At 31.5% G+C, this 22,145-nt stretch overlaps 1 protein-coding gene across 2 annotated transcripts in view; it reads right to left on the bottom strand.

The window, feature by feature from the left end:
- Nucleotides 1-4,674: 4,674 nt before the first annotated feature.
- LOC136973975 (solute carrier family 35 member F1-like) overlaps nt 4,675-22,145 on the bottom strand; it is a 192,396-nt gene continuing 174,925 nt past the window's right edge. Inside the window, exons 5-9 of one of the 2 annotated variants that reach the window (XM_067268760.1) lie at nt 21,059-21,215; nt 9,280-9,335; nt 8,073-8,227; nt 5,204-5,312; nt 4,675-5,130 (exon numbers count right to left, since the gene is read on the bottom strand). In XM_067268760.1, the coding sequence (XP_067124861.1) occupies nt 5,102-5,130; nt 5,204-5,312; nt 8,073-8,227; nt 9,280-9,335; nt 21,059-21,215 (506 nt within the window). In that variant the 3' untranslated portion in view covers nt 4,675-5,101. Of the gene's footprint in view, nt 5,313-8,072; nt 8,228-9,279; nt 9,336-21,058; nt 21,216-22,145 lie in introns of both variants that reach the window. The other variant, XM_067268751.1, reaches the window with a different exon arrangement.

The following is a 22,145-nucleotide window of genomic DNA, read 5'->3' as shown; positions in this document are numbered from 1 at the left end:
AGTAACGTTCAAGATAATTCAAATACTCTGATTTATTTTACTCATTTTTACATAATTTTAAAGCAAAATTTTTTATATTTTCCAACTTTTTAACTGCAGATTCAGCTCATCCATTACAAGATAATTGTATTACTCCTCGGTGCATCGTAAGATGAAGAAGAGGATGATAAACAAGATACATTTCAACAAACGTGAATCATTTTAGAAAAATACCCGAAATATACAAAAATAATCTCCAATCTTAAGAATAACATTAAGATTCAACAAAAAATTATGCAAAAAGATTAATTTTAACTCCACTAATACGTGAGATTAGCATCGACATTCTCCATCTTCTCCTTAATCTGAATATCCAGATATTAACTGTTACGCTAATATTCTTAACTTAATTCCTCTATAATTAATTTTGTATCATATTTTTATTTAAGATAACGTAAAAACATTGTAAAAACCGTTAGAAAACGTTTTGATGATTAAATTCGAACAAGTTTGAGCATTAGAAAACGTTGTTTTCAATGATTTCTCTTTTTATTTTCAAGGCTTTCCACGTTATTAAATATGGAAAACGTTGAAAGGAAGAGAAGAAACGTACAGCTTTATAAGCGTAAATCATAATTTATATTTATTGATGACAGAAATATTAACAAAAAAAAAAAAAAAAAAAAAAACCCAACAAACAATATCACGTCTCAACATAAACGTTGTAATAATCATAAAGAAGTGTTTCTGCAGTGTTATAACACTAAATAATGTACCAGATAATTGTATTAGTCGAAGAAGAAATGCAGTAAAACGTTTTTTTCCTTTCGTACATCCTCCTCTAGTATCAATTTCTAGCGATTATCTAGAGAATAAAGATTTAACACTCTGGCAAAGAGCCACGTTAGACTACAGTAAAATTAAGTAATACAGGGATCCATCAGAAAGCTTTTAAACAGGGAAGGAAGGGAACTAAACGCATCAACTTTACATTCTTGGTTACATAAATCAAGATTAAATGTAAACAATAAAAAAACAATAGATTTAAATCAATTTATCTCTAATAATAAACGTCCATAAAGAGCATTTTTCTCCAAATCTTGTTTATGATACTTTAAAAGTTTCGAAGATCTTCAGTAATTTGTTGTTTATATAAATGATTTAAGAGGCTCAGAGGAGCTGTTTTATCAAAATAGTCTAGTTCTTTATACCTTCAAATAATTTACTATACACTCTCACCTCTGATAGAATTTAGAACACTCGATTTGCCTTCAAAAGTAACTCCGAAAATAAGCTTAACGTTCACACCCCTATCCTTCTGAACGTTAAAGATGAAGAGTAGGAGAGTGCATGTCTATCAGGGATGAAGTGTCAGATTACACACTTCTAGTGATTAAGGTTGTTAGAATGAGTGAAAAGGAGTGTTAAATTGTGGGAGAATGTTAGTTTGAGCATCCTCTACAAGTTCATTAAAGCAGAAGTTGCGAGACGTGCTTCTACAGGAGAGGTGTAAAGAGAATGTAGGAAAGAAGCAGAGAAGATGCAGAAATCTTCCATGCAACCATATCTGAAAGTAAGCTTAGTATTTGCACCACCAATCCCTTCTCCTACTATCCTCGTTATGTCCTCATACGAAGTTCATCTTCTGCTTTAATGCACTTTCTAGAGGATGTGCAAACTACTTCTCTGAGACACCATCTCTGCAACTGTGCTGTATCATTTTAGCATTCTTACTCTCAAGAAATGTGCAGAGTAATACTCGTCATCACTTCTTCATCTTTAAATTTGTGAAATTCTAACATTCTTCACTCCTAACAGGTGTGAAATTTGATATTACCTGTAGGAGATGTGAAGTCTGGCATTCTTCACTTCATACTTTAGGTGTTATTAACTTTTTTACACCCAGCATACACAATTCACATTAAATAAATAAAGTAATTATTGCTTGTAATTATAAGAGAGACATTTTAGGAGGCGGAAAACTTTTTTATTTCTTGCACAAGAGCCTTTTTTTCTCGCACCTCACCATTAAAATAATGTGTTAAACTGTGTTAAAAAAGCATCAATTATAACACTTCGCTTACTTCTCTGTAATTGTTTAATGAACGTATTATCCAATAATGTTTTTTCTTATCATTCAATTACTCATCGTTCTCAATTTTTCATGCCTTCAGGCTATCAAATTCACAAATTTTGTGCCCGAATATCCTGCTCCACTTGATTAATGGATAGACTTAAAATCGGCTTAACTTGTACGTAAATTGGCTCTTAAAATGGAAAATTTTGCGCTATTTTACTACAGATTATTACAAATTCTAAGATAGAACTATGATACGAGTTTATTGGTTTGAATGTTTGGCTGAAAATAAGACTTTTTAATGACTAAATTAGCATAGGAGAATGGCAGAGAGACGAAGAAAAGGAAGATAAATTCGTTTAAATATTGAGAAAAATTATTAAAAATTTTAGATTAATTTGGTTATTAATGCTTAAAAAATGAAAATTTTTAAGATTATTTTACATTAAAAAAATTCTGAAATATTTTTAGAAATTTGGGATTGTAAGAGGCAGCCAAACAGAGAGAGAGAGATGCTGAGTTTAAGCATTAAAAAACTAAAAAATTTATTAAATAAATTTATACAAAGAAAAATACATTAAAAGTTTTTAGAAATATCCAAGAAATGTTAAAAATTATAAAAAAAATTACAAAATAATTTTTTCTTGATAAATGTTTAACATAGCATCACATTGTTAATTTCATACAAAGCAGAGAATGAGAATAAAATTAATTCCGAATAGAAGAAAAAAATGAAAACTTTTATTAATTAAAATAAAAACTTTAATTTTATGTAAAGGACATTATATTTTTTAATACCTGTATATTACAATTAATTTTCTTTAAAAAAAGGGTACCTATGATACTGAAAAATCAAATTTGTAAACCAAATTCCAGAGATTCTGAGTGAATTTCTTGATAAATAAGCTTTGTACAGACAAACAGATTAACGAATTAAAATAAAGAAGAGTAAGAAGAAGTGAAAAAAGACAAATTTTTCAATAGAAGTAACACAATTATGCAAAATAATAAAGAAAGAAAAAAAAGAACGCATTTTATATCGAAAGATGCAGCAAGATCCTATTAAAATCAGCATCAGTATTTATCCTAAATGATTCTTTCACTTTAATGGTTTATTTGTTTAGCAAAGACTGTGTTTAAGAGTTTAATCCCCTTTAAATATCTCTATAAATGTATGATTATAGAAAAAAACCGGTCAGACAAACAAACAGGAAATTACTTCTTTAATAAGGGTAATATATATTTTTAATAGCGTTTATTATGGAAATGGAGAAAAGAAGGCTCTAAATAACGCTTTAAAAGAAGTATAAAGTAATAAAAATCTAACAAGAAAAACGATTCGAACAATCTCCATCTTGGATCTTGCTCCTCTTCATCCTTCCAGCATCCTTGTCTTTTATCACGGATAACTCTGGAAACGTTGGTTAGAAGCACTTAAAATAATTCAATTACACATCTCGAGAATCGGAAGAATATATTTTAATATTAAAAAAAAATGGTTCCTCTCCCAAAAAATAGTAAATTTAATCAAGTACTTATGTAAATATCGTGTCCAGAATGCGTATAATTGATACAATAAAGTGAAGTATGAATCCGAGAAAGAAAGAAATAATTTATAAATATTATTTCTTACACAATTTTTATTTTTATTTATTTAATTAATAAATTTTTATTTATTTATTTTTCCTTTTTTTTTAAATTAAATCATTAAAAATTCGTCATTCGTCATCAGCATCCTCCGCATCACTTGAGCCTTCACGAATACATCTGAATCAACGAAATTTCAGATATATTTTGGACAGTTTTTTTTACAGTTTTATTAATATTAAATTTTTAAAAAATTTCTTTATTTTTATACAAAAAAAAAGAAGAAGAAAAAATTTAATTATAACAATTGCAACTGTGTAATGAAACTACGAATTTTTCTTGTTCTTTCTCGTGTTTTCCTCCTGTTCAGATGATTCCTACTTTGAAACGTTGTTTTCCAATAGTTGTTACCTTTATATATATATATATATATATATATAATTTTGACGTTGATAAATTCAGGAACTTGAACATTGAACGTGTTTCTTTCTTGCTGTTTTACATTGTTAAAAAGTCTTTGATCATCAGTCTGAGAATAAAAAGCCTCGCAGAACATCACATTTATCTTTTTGTTGTTTTTTTTTATGTTTCATCACAGGCACAAACTTGTGGGGATTTTAACGAAATTTGACACAATTTTTCAATGAATTTCACGTGTTTTTTGAGCCTTGAACTTTATCTTAACACTCCCACAGCTTGAACTGTATATCAGAGTATATATATATATATATATTATATTATATATATATAAATTGACTATCCTTAAACACCATAACGTGTTTCTTTGTTAAGAAACAGTGAAAATTTTAAGAGAGTGCAGCGATTAAAAATTGTTTAACAGATGTTTGGACCTCTATTTCTTTTTATATCACCTAAAATTTTTAAATTAAAAATTCATTTAAACCTTGAAAAAACAATATGAATACGTGAAGACTTCACACAACAGTTTTTAGGTGTACACGCAACCACCTATGATGTCTGTGTATACATTATATTCATATATATATATGTATGTATATATATATATATATATATATATATATATATATATAATATAATATATAATTATGTACAGCATATCATGTTTGTTTCTTCCTCACTGTTTTGAACAAACACAATTGTGCACCAGGGATGAGAATTGTTCGATTTTGTGTCTCCATTTTTGTACAATTCGTGGGGGAATTTTTGGTGTAAAATGTTGGCAGCTGTTGTGTATAGTTTCGATACTTCATTGGGCAAAAAATGGCTACGTTTCCAGCACGTGGAATCCGTAACGAGCCATAAATTGAGCACAGATTTTATTTTTGGCACAGTATTCATCACTTATCTATCAGCATCCGTTCTCTTGTAGGAATCCTGCTGATCCATTTCTTCTATCAAGGTTGGGTTCGTCTTGATCTCTAGCGTGTACACTCACAGAGTGCGATACAGAAACTACTGTGGCAGCTTTGTTCCACACTAGTTCCCTCCCCGATTCATCTCTTGTGCTGCCAACAGAATTATAGGTTACTGTACTACAGGGTGTCTGATTAGCTAATTCAACATCACCTTGCATCTCACCTGCAGACATCTCTCTGTAATGGGCAGTGGCAATTGGGGTGGGTTTGACTGAATACACGATCACACCAGTAACAACGAGTACAAATGATAAACTGTACAACCAGTGAAACTGTAAAATAAAAAAGAAGGAGAAGAGAAAAACACGTTAAGAAGTTTTCTACGTAGTATCTACTTTATAATATACTTAACAGTAAGAATACGCGAGAAAATAATAGGTAATAACAACTTAATTTGGAATTAAATTTCTTCCGTGTAATAATTCTTCGTTATTGTTAACTGAAATAAATCAAATATTTCAAAAATTTAACTGAAAATAATCACATGATACAATTTGGTAATCGTTGAATTGATGCTGCCTTTCAGGGAAGACCGGGAGCATTCTATTGCTGATCATGCAGATGATTAGAATCATAAAAGTTATTTAAAAAATTGAATTTTGGCAAAAATGCATGTCAATTCAGCAAATTAATGGTCATAAAATCATGATAATTAATAGAAAACGATAGATAACGTGTAAGCATACTTTACTATTGTTTGCAATACTTCTATCCATATTTACAAACATGTTTAATTTTTGTATTATTTAATTATGTGTTTTTGCTTAGGGCTTTTATATTAGACTCTACTCTCATTAACGGTGTTTATTTCATAATGAGAATTAGTGATTTTTTCCTTTGTTTGAGACAACACACTTTCTATTCTTTTTATTTTAACAGTGTTTTAAAGGTATGAGCAGTTGCTGCTCTATCTTACTCTTAAAATTATTGCTCTCATTCATTGTTACGATTAAGTGTGGCTCTCACATATTGTTACGATTTTGCTTTGCTCTCGTGTATTAGTTACGATTTTGCGTTGCTCTCGTGTATTAGTTACGATTTTGCGTTGCAGTCGTGTATTAGTTACGATTTTGCGTTGCTCTCGTGTAACAGTTACGATTTTGCGTTGCTGTCGTGTATTAGTTACGATTTTGCGTTGCTCTCGTGTATTTTGTATTGTTACAAAGCTAATCTCATGCATTATTCCGAATAAGTCACTGAATTGATTTAACTGTTTATTTACTATTATGTTGCACTGTTAACTGAGACCTATTTATAGTGGCATTAATTTTGTAATTACTATCAAGGGTGTTAATCTTTATGCAGTTGTACAAGTATTTTCAGTGTATAAATGTGAACAATTTCTATAAAAAACTGAGGCATGTAGTTACTACTCCATATTATTTCAAGCTATTATATAAGAAATTATTCTGAACGTATTATTTTGTACGCATAGAAATTATTCCATGCAAATACCATCATTACTACTCCTATAATACTTTTTAAGTTAAAAAAACATTATTTTATATAAAAGAAAATTTAATAATCCAGCAACGAATTGAGTAACTTTCCCGTCAAGAGTTAAAACTGCGTGTGGCGCCATCTGTTCCGAGATTTTTATTAAAAAAACTTTATTAATTATTATAAAATGGCAAAATGCTTAATTTTGAGAGTAGGAATGAGTTTTATAAAAAGTTGTAAATGCTAATAACGAGTAAAAACTCCATTAAGCCCGACTCCACTCGCGATACGAGAAGTGACCCTCTCTACCTCCCCACCCCCTCGACCTTTAACCACCAAAATTTAAGAGCATCGATGCCCCTCATACACAAACCTTCCTGCAAAATTTCGCAAAGTTTCGACAAAAGGCATGGGAGTTTTCGAGCTTTACAGTGGGTGAACAAAATCGTTCCCCCTACATACACACGAAAACACAAAGGAACAAAAACACACGCTAACGTTCCTATACAAAGAAAAATTCCCCAAATTTGTTTGCTTTTCTCGACGTTTGAAGGTCCTCCAAGTCCAAAAATGTTTACACGTTTACGTTTACATTCGTAATGAATGTAACTAAATGCACGTTTATTCTTTTATAGATTTTTATTTGTAATCGAAAATAAATACGTAAATTGAACGAAATGCATAAATTTCATGGAGTTTACTCGTTCCACTTGTCATCAATTTTTGTAATTTTTTCTTATTTTTTAAAAGTAAATCAATTTGTAAAATGTATTTTTTTAAAACTTGATTTTGAACATGTTTGTTGCATGTAAAGCGATTTTTATTTTATGTAAAAATAAATGAAATTTTTAGCATTTATTTGTGCACGCAACATTATTTTTCTATTCATTTCGCAGTCCTTAAACAAAGTATTCCTCTTAGAAAATTTATTAAAAAAAATATGTACGTCCTGTCTGTCGCTCTTATCTTCCTGAGATAGTACTTTGTTTTTTTTTTGAAGGGAATTTCTATAATAACCTCGATTTTTCGAGTGTTTTTATCGGATTTATTTGTATATTAACGTACTTTTTACCATAAAAGTCATACTTATTACGTTTAAATTGTATTTTCTTGCGTAAAGAAATGAGTTTTAGAAGTTAATAGTACACAATTATTTAGAAAACTGAAAGGAATTCCTGGTTATAAATAATTTTTTTTGTTATGCCCTTTTATGTAAATATAAACAGTTGCTGCTCATGTTTATGTCTACAAATAAGCATTTCTAACAGCACCTGCCCAAATATAAGTGTATATAAAGTTGCTGTTCCTGCTTATTTGTGAAAAGAAGCATTCATATCAGCTTCTGCTCATATACGTGTATATATAATGCTGCTGTTCTAGCTCATATCTTGATGCATATAATAGTTCCCCTCCCCATATGTAGATGCTTGTTTACATGATTAGTTCAGCAAACATGATTAGTGTTTATTCATGCCATAAACACTAATCATGTTTGCTGATAACTATGAAGGAGTGCATCATGTGTTGTACGAAATTATTAAAATCAATCAGCATTTAAATTAAATAAATTGCTAAATTTATGTTAAACTTACCTTAAAATCAAATATGTAAAGGCCAATAATAAGTGAATAAAAATCTGCAGAGAGTATGGACAGGTTAACTGCTGTGGCACTGCTTACCCTCATGACAACTGGCATGGTTATATATAACAGGAAAAGACATCCCGCAAATCCCAACAACAAGGACACTGCAACAAATCAAAACAAAACAGTATTTTTATGTTATAAATTAATTTTAATTTAATATATATATGTATGTCTACTTTTAAACAATAGGTAGAGCCATAACTCGACTTTTACAACTCGTAAAATCTGTTAAATTTCGAGTTTTTATATAGGATAATCGTTTAAGGGAGAGAAAGATGTCCTCCTTCGTGAAGATACGTTCTTTTAGGTTGAGGGGGCTTTTGGGTATGTATGGCTTTGTTATAAAATCGTCAAAATTATTGTTAATTACTATGAATCTAGAAGAAAGTGCGGGAGAGATGCCACTTGGAGAAAATGCCCTTTGAGAGACAGATGCCCCACTTTCGAATTAAAATTCAGTTTAAAAAATAATTTTTACGCCTGTATTTTTTAAGTAATAAAATTCACAATCCCTAAAATTCTTTCCAATTGAAATTTTATCATCTTACACAAAAATCTGCAGAATTCTCTTAAATTTCCCGGCAATTAGTGTGTGCAAACACACATCTAAGACCCGCAATACATAATATACTCGTTCTTTCTTATATTCGGCTATTTCTATATCGCGTAAAAAAAATGCTGACATATTTTTAGGAAAAAAGAAGGAAAAGGCGAGGAGATGTCTTTGAAAAATGAAATTGAATTTTTACATCTCACTTCCAAACTTTCCTATTGAAACACGCCTTTTCCTCTGCTACAATTTTTCTTCACTCAATCATCTTTTTCCCCTTCTCTCGAGTATTTTCTCACGTGTTCAAACCAAGCGATCTTGACCTCTATCTTTCATTTTTTCCCCTTTTATATCGTATTCGTTTCACGTATATAAAGCCACAGAACCATCCTTTCACACCTATTTATGGCGTGCTTCCCTGGAAAAAAAAATTCGTTTGATCCCACACGTATACATTTATCCCATATAAAAACAGGAAATATGTGCAGATTTTATGTGCCCTATTCAATTTTTCAGCGTAAAAGAAGATGAATGAAGGTAAAAATCATAATGCTCTATAGAAAAACTTAACTGAGTTGGAGTTTTCATAAACGGTTTACACACCTTCTTGCCACTTTTCCCAATTTATCACAGCGACTTCTTGCCTTTCTAACACTGCCCTACGTGTAAAAAAAAATAAAGTTGTATGAGGTGATATATATTATAATTTAAATAAGAAAAGTAAATTCCAAGTAAAAATTATAAGATACACACTAAATACTGAGAGAAGATATGCGTTTTCATACATATTAACGTGTTCACCATTAACCGAGTGGATAAACCACTGTCGCGGGTTTGTGCCTCATTAAAGAGCTGGGTTTCTTGCGTCTAAACACGTGCACAGGAGCCAGTTTTCCATAAATTCCTCTCGGAGGCACCCCCCTGATAAATCGCCTGTGTGTTGCGTCACAGATAACTTGTGTTGTTCAGTGCAATCCCTCGAGAACCAAGTGAAGTTAAATCCACTGGTGGGACTACACTCATTGAGAATCTGTCAGGGATCTGATGAACTTGCATTAAATACAAGTGTAACCACTTCAAAATCTTCTTCAAGAAATTAAAATCTCTTAATTGAAACATGTATCAAGCATATAAATTAATACAGCTGTGGTCCAATTACTCACCAGGTAATGCTAATAGAGGACCTTAAACTCGCTACTCCAGTAAGCTATAAAAAGGTTGGCAGAAGCTTTCAGAACTGTTCAGAATTTTCAGTATACTGCTGTTTAGAGGTTTTCGAACAGATGTGTTATGTTCTCACGTGTGGCAGAGCTACAAACGAGCATTTACCAGCAAGATAATGCTCGACCGCGTGGTTCCCCAGGAATGTTTATCATCTGCCACACTTCTTTGGCCTGCTCTATGTCTAGATTTGTGGGATTTATGGGATGCCATCTTTGGCCACCCTATGATTATGAGGTATGTGGAGCAGGAGTTGCAACGTCTGTGGAAAAATCTGTGGCAGGATAGCGTACGATGCTTGTATGCTTCCATGCCCAAACGTATTGCCGCATATATCAAGGATAAGAAGTCCTGTAAGATACTAGAAGTTCCTTAAAATTGTAATGTTGCCCAGTAGGAAATTGTCGCTTTGCTATGACATTATAATCACTTATTATAATGGTCACTACGTTCTCACTAATAACGTTTTATTTGATTCCAACGTCTCCTTTCGGTATAGCGCCACTCTCGATTTAGTGCAAATTCAGAAGCAAATGAATGGCACTCTTAGATAAAGTTAAACTACTTATTATTATTATGTATATTTTTTAAATTTTTAAATAATTCTATTTAATGCAATCCTGTGGACGTTAATTTGTGTATTTAAGAAACATTATCCCGAAAAGGGGTCCAAAGCGGATGGTACTAAAGAGCTGAAAAACACCTGTTCTCATATAAAATAAAAATGTAAACATTTATTTTTATTAAATAAAACTTTCTACTTGCAAAATTAAATAAAATTATCAAGAAAGTATGTGTTGCAAGTTACTTTTACATCTGGAGAAACTTCAATCATTCGAACTAAAATTACAATATTGAGCGTAAACGTTACAAGATATCCTCATTAAAGCGGAAAATCTAATTATAATAATAATATATATTTTTTTTCATAAGTCATTCTATCCAGAAATGTACCGGCAAAGAAAGTTCCCATTCAATTTCCGGTTTTGCTAGTAAGAACGCAGCCAAACCGGAAATTCAATGCGAACGTCCTGTAGTTGCAACACAGCAATCGATCATTCAGGCAAGCATTTAAATTGTTAAATGATAATTAAAAATATGTAATCGATAATCAGTTAACTCTAGCAGCAAATTTAAAGTCCAGCATTAATTAATATGGATTAATGATGAATTCTTTTTGTTTACTTCGTTGCATGGCATTTCTGTTTCTTTTTGTAGCTTCTTTAAGTTTACTACGTTTATACACACATTTTTCTTATTTCGATCTATGCATAATTACACCTCAAACGTAAAAAAAACATTAGTAGGTCTAATAGCCAGTAATATAAGTCCTTAATTAATGAAACTGCTGATTTAGAAAAAAAAATTAAACTATCTCCACTAGATGGCGCTTTTTTATATTTCGATTGCAAACAAATTACTCGAGGTGGCGCTTTAGAACAAAATTATTTACTAATTCCGTAAGGTGGCGCCTTAAAACTATAACTATTTATTTATCCCACAAGGTGGCGCTTTAGAACTATAACTATTTACTTACCTCACAAGGTGGAGCTTTAAAATTTGGTTACTGTTAGATGGAGCTTCAGAATTGTAATTATGTGCTAACTCTGCGAGGGATGCTTTGGAGCTGAAATTTCGTACTAGCATTGCAAATACACGCTAACTCCGCAAGGTGGCGTTTCAGAACGGCAATTGTATAATAACACCACAAAGTGAGGGCTTCAGAGTTGCAATTACTTCACTAATTCCGAAAGGTGGAGCTTTAGAAATGCAATTATATATGCTAACTCTGAAAGTTGACGCTTCAGAACTGCAATTACCCAACCATTTCCGCAAGGTGGCGCTTCATAGCTGAAACTTCTTGGCTAATTCGTCTAGGTGGCGTTTTGGAATGGCAATTGCCGGGCGCCACCTTGCGGAATTAGTTTATGGCACGATTTGTTAACCATAATATGCGGTTTAAAATTGGGACGAGCGGATAAATGAATTATTTTGTAGATAATCGATTTAATTTAACAGTGTTTAATATAATTTTAATCTGCGTGCTATTGACAATAGCCTATCTGTATGTTGGAGCGGCACAAAAGATGATTTAAAGTTGAGTTTACGTAAACAAATTAAGTTAAAAGTTGTAAAATTCTCATACATTCTTTCGATGCAAATTAAATATTTCACTTTTAACTATAACTTTTCCTGTATTATAAATATTTTTTCCCTGAATTTTATTAAAATCACTTTTATTGACAGTTAATTAATTGCATTCTCTTCATCAAATTTTTAATTATTTCGAAAATATTGATGGACTCGACGATGCGGGACATCAATTTCTATAGCGATGCGAGCTTTTAAAGGTATAAAATTTGAAATATTTATTAAAATAATTGCAATTTATCCAAGATATAATCAGGAGGAAGTATTTTCTTGCTTGGTATATTATAAATTGCACACCTTTACACGGAAGAAAATTCTTCAAGAACCATCAACGGAACCAATATAGACGTGATTTAACCTGGTAAATATATAAAATTTAAGTGAAGAAAAAGGTGTATTTATAATAAAATATGCTTTTTGTATGAATTTTTGCTTGGAATTTTATAAAAATAACAAATTGCACAACCTTCTTTAAGAGTCCGAACTCCCGAAGAAGCTCATGCAATTTGCCATGGTTTATGAAGAACCATCACAAAAATGATTTAATATGCTAGATATGTAAAATCAAAGCGAAGAAAATAATAAGAAAACAATTTTTCTACCATAAAAGAATATATTTCTCCCATTTTTTTTATTATCTAAACACTAAAAAAATTAGACGTAAAAGGGATTTCATTTGAGAGCAATGCACCGCTGCATTACAAGTGAATAGAACGAAATTCGGTAGCGATCTACTGTTAACAAAGCATTAGTTTGTGGCATTCTTTGACCAGTGAATAGCAGAGAATTTCAAACAACGAATAAAAGGGAGGAATTCCAAAGATAAATTTTGCGATACCTTAACAACCGGTGCGATTTTTATGAAGGAATTTTATGTTTAACAGAGGGGAAAAAACAACACCAGAAAGAAAGGAATCTTACCAAAGATGCGAAATCATTAAATTACTTTTTCTTTAAAAAAAAAAAAAGAACAATGCAAAGAAGAGGAAGAAGAAGAAGAAGAAGAGGAGAAATTCTTTTGGATTCGTACAATTGTCCAATTGGATTTTTTTTTCACTTGTATATAAATATAATTGAAGATCTGGAGTGTCAGAAGAGGAAATATCGCGTTAATGATACGCCTGGAATTCTGTACAGTCCACAATGATTTATGTAACATTTTGAATTGTTATAAGGTAGAAAGAATGAAGTAAATCACTATTGTCTAGTGATAAGGATTTGGAATTTTAATGCCGTTTATGAGGGGACGTAACTGCGTATCTATAAATTGCACACCGACTTGAAGAAAATGCCAAGGAGAATTTATTATGGACATTTCGATTGTTATGGCTTTTCCTTTTTTATTTTTCTTTTCATTTTTTTATTGAGGGAATGTGCGAAGAATATTGCTTTAATGAAGAATAATATGAATTTATTTTAAAATAATAAATAAATTGAAAGATCTCCAGTATTTTTGAGTGGTTTCTTGGTGTAACTTTTTTAGATTCCATCTAAAAACACACCCTAACAGCCTCTCTCCTGCGACCCAAAATGGAGGAATAGATAAAACCACCCAATACTCAGAAGCGCGTTATTCTATTGTAATAAAGGGCAATTTCTTGGGGCCTCATCAACAGGGGCCACGAAAAATCTGTTATAAACTGTAGCATGAATATCGAAATTTAAATCTGGTGCCATAACTGGGACCTTATCATATCGGTGTTATTCAAGAGCAGTGCAGAACTTAACTATAAGAAAACTTGAATCTTTCTCCACTTCTAATATGCACGTAAGCTTAGCAAAGGCCTCATGTTATGATTCCATAGCTTAGGGCCTCATATTTTAACACGTATCATTACTTCGTAGAAGGTAAAGGCCTCTTATATATTACAGTCTAGGTGTCACAGGCCTGGAAGAGTCCATCTTTACAGTGTACTTTTCCTAATCTTCTGACCACTTTATCATCCAAATCTATGCAAATTTTTAACGTAGTCGCAGGCATAAACGCCTCACGACTACGAGGAGGCCTCATATTTTTCCACGTATCAATCGATAAAGTAGCAAACATTCAAAGTAATCTTCTGTTAATTACAGTGAAGTGGATTAGAAGTCCTCGTTTGATTTTAATTAGAAAAAAAAATGAATAAAAATCGATGAGAAATTCATTAATTACGTCATATTAATTCTTTTATTTTATATTTATTAATTAATACAACTTTCTAATTATTAATTGCTTAAAAATTCGTTTTGAATGAGACGATCCTAATTAATTGCCCATATCAACTTATATAATTAATTATAATTAAAATGTATATATAAATTCTAATTTCCCGGTTTTATAATTTTAAAATTTAATTTGTTTTAAGATTCAATTTTATTTTATTTTTTCTTTAAAAATTGCATTTTTGAGTTCTTTTTAAGTCTCAAACCATTGATCACTGGTCACATTTATGTGTTAATGTTAAGTTAAATTTTAATTTTATAATTAAAAATTGCTGAAATATTAAAGTATTCGAAGAAGCAAATTCGAATCTTTTGGTGCAAAATTTTATAAGCAAATTCGAATCTTTTTGGTGCAAAAATATTATAAAGTGAATTCGATTTTTGGGTGCAAAATTTTATAAGCAAAGTCGAATCTTTTTGGTGCAAAAATTTTATAAAGTGAATTCGATTTTTGGGTGCAAAATTTTATAAGCAAAGTCGAATCTTTTTGGTGCAAAAATTTTATAAAGTGAATTCGATTTTTGGGTGCAAAATTTTATAAGCAAATTCGAATCTTTTTGGTGCAAAATTTTATAAGCAAATTCGAATCTTTGGATGCAAAATTTTATAAGCGAATTCGATTTTTTGGGTGCAAAATTTTATGAGCGAATTCGAACTTTGGGTGCAAAATTTTATCAGCGAATTCGAATCTTTGGGTGCAGAAATTTTATGAGCGAATTCGACGTTGGGTGCAAAATTTAATCAGCGAATTCGATTTTTTGGCGCAAAATTTTATAAGCGAATTCGAATCTTTGGGTGCAAAATTTTATAAGCGAATTTTTTTGCCAAAAAGTCAAAAAATCAATTATCTCTTCATTTTTTCAGTGACTCTGTCTGCTTACAAAATACATTCCTACGTTCACTTCTCTTGTAATTTCTAATTTTGTAATTTTAAAAATATATAAATTATAAATTTTTATAAAAATTTATGATATTTTCTCCAAAAATTTCTTCAATTTTGTGAGAAAAAAATATTAAAAAAATCAATTATTTTTTAATTGTTTGTTATATTCCTCTGCCTACGACACGTACAGTACAGTACATAGTTTTTTAAATCACTTATATATTATAATTTCTACGTTTTAATTAAAAAGCGTGTGTAAATATTAAAATTCTATAAAGATAAATTTAATTTTTAGTACGAAATTTATCATTTTTTTTTGACTAAAAAAGCTAAAAAGTCAATTATCTTTTTACATAATTTTAAAGCGTATCGGCGTAAAACCAGCAGCAATTTTTCTATTAATAACCATTTTTAATATTAATATTTTACTAATAAAATGTAAAAAAATAATAAATTTAACACAAAATTTTTAAATTTTCTTTACAAAAAAGGCCAAAAATCGTATCAATTCTTCACAATTTTCATAAATTTCGTTGTATAAACCGCGATAGTTTTTTTACGTAGGTATCGACTCTAAATATTAATTTTTTGTTTTTTTAAATTAAAAATACTTTAAAATATTAAAATTTTTAATAAAAGTTCTCTAATTTATCACAGATTTCTAATTTTTAATAAAAATAACCCAAAAACCGACAATTCTTCAAGTTTTTATGCCTTTTTCTCATTGCTTCTAACTCTAACTTTAGTCTTTAATTCGCCAATTGTAAAAAGAAATTAATTAAAATTTAAACAAAAAAAGTTAATTTTTATTAAAAATTCACGTTTCTGTAATTTTTTACGGTCGAACTTTTGTAATTTCTTTAAATTTTTGCTTCAAATACTCTATTTTAAAGCGCTTTCGAGAGTAAACTATGCGAGAAAAACTCGAAAAATTAGAATTAAAATTTCCGATTTTCGAAACAAAAATGCACTTTTTAATATAAATTTAAGTATAAAATACATATTTTTTTCTAAATTATGGCGCTTTCTGTAAGTCAAGTAGCTGTATGATTAAGAATCTGATCTCCAGCATCTCTTCGAGATGCTGGAGATCAGATTCTTAATCATACAGCTACTTGACTTACAGAAAGCGCCATTTCTGCCCCTAGTGAGCATTTTCGGTACTATTTCTATACATTTAGAGTCATAAATATTCCAAATATTTATATAATTTTTACTACTAAGTTTTGAGTACAGTTTAATTACATATAAATTTGATTAAACTTGAATATGGCGAGAAAAATTAGAAAGTTTTTGAAAAATTTCGGGATAAAATTTATAATTTTATTATGTTTTAATTTATTTTCACTCTGAGGTTAAGGAATTTGAGAAAAATTAAAAAATAGTGTTGAATATATGCAAAAATTTACAAAAATTATTGCAGATAAAGTAGGGGATGTCTACTCTCATTTTGTGTAATTATAGTCAAAATAAGGTAAGAGGAACCACGAAAACTGTGTAGTTTAACGTCACGAAGCTAAATTTAAATAAAATAAATTCAATTTTTAGTTAATTTCCTTACAATTTTCCTCAAAACTCAAGCATCTTGACTTCTAAAAGTAGCCACGTCTCAGCATTGACATCGATATTTTTTAGACAGAAAAATCAGTTATATGGAGAAGTTTAAAGGCCACAAACACTAAAAAAAGACACGACTTCTTCTACAGAGTAAATGGATAGAAGTGGTTTTCGCTATATTTCTTGTACAGTTCAGAGAAACATCTGACAGCTTCGAGAGAATTGGTTACGAAGAACGATTGATTGACATCACTAGTGAAAGAAACAATGCATTTTTACAGCTAAAATAGTTCGAAAGTACTGAATTTTAGACAGTTTGGTTACCAACTTCTATCTTTTCTTCTAGTTTTTTTATTGATTTTTGCATCCACTTTCATTTCAATTCCTTCATTTAAATTTGCAATGAATACTTGCATAGAAAACATGCTCTCAAGCATATTTTTATTATTAAATTGAATGAATTCTACTCTTCAGCATCTCCTTATCATGAGTGTCTTTCCATTTCAATTCCTTCCAGAGATCATCCTTCATCCAAATTTGCTATGCATACTTGCATAGAAAACATACTCAACAGCATCTTTTAATTATTAAATTGGATAAATACTGCTCTCTAGCATCTCCTTATCCTGATTCGGAAAAAGGATGCTCTCCAGCATCTCTTGTTCTCAGGAGATGCTCCGAAAGTGCATCTGTAGCCAATTTTCTTTATACAATTATAAAAACATGCACTGTTTATTTAATAAAAGTGCATTTTTATACTTTAAAAAGTCCATTTTTTAAAAAATTTTGTTGTATAATTCTACCTTTGTCCTCAATATTATATCACTTCGAGCATCTACCAGCAGCTACTTGCTCCTTAAATATTTATAAAAAGTCGATTTTATGTTAAAAAAAATGCAATTCTAAAACTAAAATATCAAAAAATTACTAAAATTCGGTTAGAGAAAGAAATAAATTCTGTTTTTTTTTCTTTACTCTAACTCTTAGTACTCAGAGAGCATCCTTCGTCCACTTCTTCCTACAGTTGTAAAAAAAATTATTTTCATAATAAAAAAATACATTTTTTACTGAAAAGTAGTAAAAAATATTCAATTTTATACACTAAAATTGCGATTTTTTGCTTTACTTCTTCAATTTCTGCACTGTTTCATCCAAAGAAAGAGAGAGAATCCCACTTTTCTCCACGTAACAAATCAAACAATTAGCTCATTTTGTACCATAACACGTGAAACTTGGCAAATTATTTTGTAAAAATAAGCATTTAGAACCCATAATTAATCTATTTTATACTTACTTAAGGGTGTAAGACAGATAAAAGTAATAAAAATCGCATCGAATGTATGACATATTAAAAGGATGCTCATCTCCTAAGTGATGCGGATCACGTAGAAGGAAATCGAATTCACAATCGAATTTATGAGAAAATTAATTTATATATAAGGTCAGGAATCGTTGAATGAGGCATAGAAGAAGGAGGACGTATCGATCTCGAAGATGTAGAGGTGATAACTATAAAAAAATTCAAGAGCATCTCTCATCCAAGAGAAGACCGAGAGATGCTGGAGAGCATCCTCCATCGCATGCTGGAGAACTTATTCAGCATCCAAAGATTTAATCTACTAAATTTTTTAACGGTTCCTCCTATGAAATAATCAACACTAGACACGGATAATATAAATCTGGATGCGATAAATCTAAAAAAAAAAACACCATCCAGATCACTCGAGGCTTCCAAAATGGTGATTTTGCAGGCGGTTATTTTAGAAATTTAGGATAAGTAACGTCTATAAAAGTGATATATTTTGAAAAATAAAGCGTCTATAGATGTTTCTATGCATAAAAAAACCTTATTTTTTTATAAAATTCTGTTCTATATATCGATTTTTAGAGATGGCCTACGTTTAATCCTATATGATTTGCTTTTTGGAATAATTTAGTAGAGCTGAGTCTTTGTTTGATGAAGAGAGAGTAGGATAATGCTGTTTGTGTATGTCTTTCTAGATAAAAAAAACAATATTATCCGCTTCAAAGAAAGCCGTTTTGATGGTTTAAAATGGTTTTTTTGGACTAGAATAATAAAAATCGAAGGTAGAGATAAACAAGAACCAATGCGAGTTACCTCATTTAAGTGGGAAAAGTTCGCAAAATTTCATGAAATAACGCAAATTTCAATCCAAAAAACAGAATTTAAATCCAAGAAAACACTATTAAGATACCATATTTATAATTCTTTTGCTTCTTAAAGTGATTTTTTTTGATCCTCAGTAGAAAATTCTTGAGTTAAAATCGTATTTCACGACGTTGTTCGGTCGTTATTAATGATGCTTTGAGATGAGATTCGGTAGTTTTATCTGTCAATTTTAAATGAGTCTGTCTATTTGTCTGTTTGGAGATTCAAAGATGTTGTCTGAATAGGATAGACTTAGGATAAGATGGGCAAAAGATAGAATCATTTGCATCTTTATCTGTCGTTACCATTTTATTTAATATGATGTATAAAGATGGGATATAACTAATCCTTAACAGTTTCTATCCTAACTAGAAGAGTGTAGGTAATTAAGTAGAACAAATTTATCATTTAGTTTTCTTATTCTATCCATAGGAACGAGTAAGAGTAACCTTTCTCGTTCCTAGAAAGGGATATCCTTCAGAAAAGGATAGAATCCCTGTTATCACTTCGTTCCTATCTTTTCTAGAGGAGCATAGCCTTTAGAAAGTGATAGGATCCTTGTTATCTCCTCTTTCCTGTTTTTTCTATAGAGGTAAAACCTTCAGAAAATAACAGAATCGTTTGTATTGTATCTTTGTTATCCTATTATAAGAGGAGGACAAGGAAAGAATAAAATCGATACTATCCTTACGACATTAATCATCCTCATCTTATCTGTAAGAAAGGATAAGATGGGAAGAGATTCCCTCTCATCATCCCATCATCACATTAATATCTATAGGAATAAGTAAGGATTCCTTTGATTATATCTATAGAAATAGATAAAGATCAATGTGATAAGATCTTCCGAATCTTCATCCTTATCCTTATAAATAGGGGTGGATAAGAACAGGATAGAATCTGGCCATTCCTAGAGCCCGTGTAGCTAAAATGAAAAGGGGCGTGTAAGAAATAATCAGACTAGTCACGCCGTTTGTCTGACCGCAATATCTTGTTTAAATTACAAAAATATCGCATAGGAGAAACGGAAAAGATCGGGAGGAGGAAGAGGAGGATGCGGTATTAAAACGATGCAAGCGGAAAATCGGGAGAATCAGAGAAAATTCCGAAAAGACAAAGAAATTTTTCACTTTCCGAAATCGGAATATATTTCCGGAATTCCTTGTAAGCTTTTCTTTGATTGTGGAATTCCAAAGCGCATCGTAACGCATCCTTCGTTTTAGTGTCTTGACAATTACTGGTTATAAACAAAGAAAGTAGCCCATTACCCGTTTATAGCGTCATATTAGTTAGAACGATAAAAAAAAAGACGAAGATAAGTGAAAATTTAGAAGGATTCTTTGTTGATTCACACGTTTAAAAACTGGATAAAGAGGTGAAATTTGATGTACGAGTGGATAAGGGGGATGAAATTTGATGTACGAGTGGATAAGGGGAAATGAAATTTGATGTACGAGTGGATATGGGGGATGAAATTTGATGTACGAGTGGATATGGGGGATGAAATTTGATGTACGAGTGGATAAGGGGGATGAAATTTGATGTACGAGTGGATAAGGGGGATGAAATTTGATGTACGAGTGGATAAGGGGGATGAAATTTGATGTACGAGGGAATAAGGGGGATGAAATTTGATGTACGAGTGGATAAGGGGGATGAAATTTGATGTACGAGTGGATAAGGGGGATGAAATTTGATGTACGAGTGGATAAGGGGGATGAAATTTGATGTACGAGTGGATAAGGGGGATGAAATTTGGTGCATGATTAGATAGTGGAGACGAATTCAAGTGGATAAGGAAAATGAAAAACGGAAGAGAATCGATTAAAGTGGCTAAGAGGAATGAAAACCGATATTCAAGTGGATTAACCATAGATGAATAATAGTCCATGTAGACGAGGGAGACGAAAATGGACGGAACTTGATTCAGGTGAGTAAAGAAGACGATTGAAAGTGGATAAAATTTGATTCGAGTGGACAAAGGAAAAGAAAATGAATGAAAATGAGTTCAAGAAAAGAAGGAGGATGAGAAATAGACTACGTGTACAAATAAAACAATAAAGGATAAAGGAGAGGGAAATAGAATAAAAGTGGATAAAAGGGATGAAAATTAATTAAAATGGATAAGGGAAATTAAAAACTGGACAAAGTACATAAAGAATTCGAGCAGATTAGGGGGTGAGAAACGGTATACTTACAATTGAATTCCATTGACGACACTTCCGAATAGTCCCAACATCCCGAGAAATTCCACCTGGTTATAAGTTTTGACTACGAATTCCTCGGCCACGTTTGATATTCCGTACAGCGCAGCACCCGATAGGCAGAGCATATCACCAAGTAGCCTGTTACTAACTGAAAGAAACAAGAAAAATACACAAGATTTCAGTAAAATTTCGCTTTTGATCCCCGCTCAATTTGCTTAATTTCCCATTCTTCTAACGCCCTCCCCCCGAAAGTCTCTCTCACGAGGAGACGATGACGTCTGCAGCAATTAGTGACGTGTTAGTGTGGTCGCCAGTATCTTCCCGTGTGTTCTTGTGTGCGCGGAGGAGAGGAGGAAGGAGGGACCCGATAACCTGGAGTCGTTTTCTATCCGGATCGATAAGTTGACTGGTGCGAAACCTGAAAGGGAAAGGGCAGATATGCCGAACAGTCACGTGGTAGAGGGGTGTGCGGCGGAAGTAGCTGTAGAGTAGGCGTTGATACTTAATTAACGTGAAGAGTCGGGTTTCGAGTGCCGTAACGCACCCTAAAGTAGTGTCGAATCCGTTTTAATGAATCGATAACGGTGTGTAGAGGAATAGAAACTGTAGATGATGTGCTAGATCTAATCTAGTGTAGATCTGCGGCTGTGGATCCATTCCGGATGGATCAATAATAAGACGAAAGAGCGCATCCGGGGTGGATCTGTGTGGATGAATCAACACAAAGTACAGTACATACCTACGGATAAATCAACACAAAATAGATTGAGATCTACTCAAAGGTTGAATAATGGTGTAAAATAGCCGCTAAAGGTGACGAAAATGACGAAAATTGGCATAAATAACACTCCAAACGAATTACACGAGCCAAATTTCACACGTTGTTACGTTAAATCGAGATCGATTTTTTGATGTTTAACCAAGCTAAACGCCTGCCCAACACGCGAAAAGTGATGGAATTCGTTGCTGCAGCTCGCTAGATGGAACCACTTCCTCAGAAGATAGAGGATAGTTAGAAGCAGGGATGAGGAAGAAGAAGAAAAAAAGAAGAAAAAGATGACAGTCGATGCCTCAGCTA

The sequence above is a fragment of the Centruroides vittatus genome, unplaced genomic scaffold, assembly GCF_030686945.1.
Source record: "Centruroides vittatus isolate TY-2023 unplaced genomic scaffold, ASM3068694v2 contig_1078, whole genome shotgun sequence".
Taxonomy (NCBI): Eukaryota; Metazoa; Arthropoda; class Arachnida; order Scorpiones; family Buthidae; genus Centruroides; species Centruroides vittatus.
This window is presented reverse-complemented; position numbering and strand designations above follow the sequence as displayed.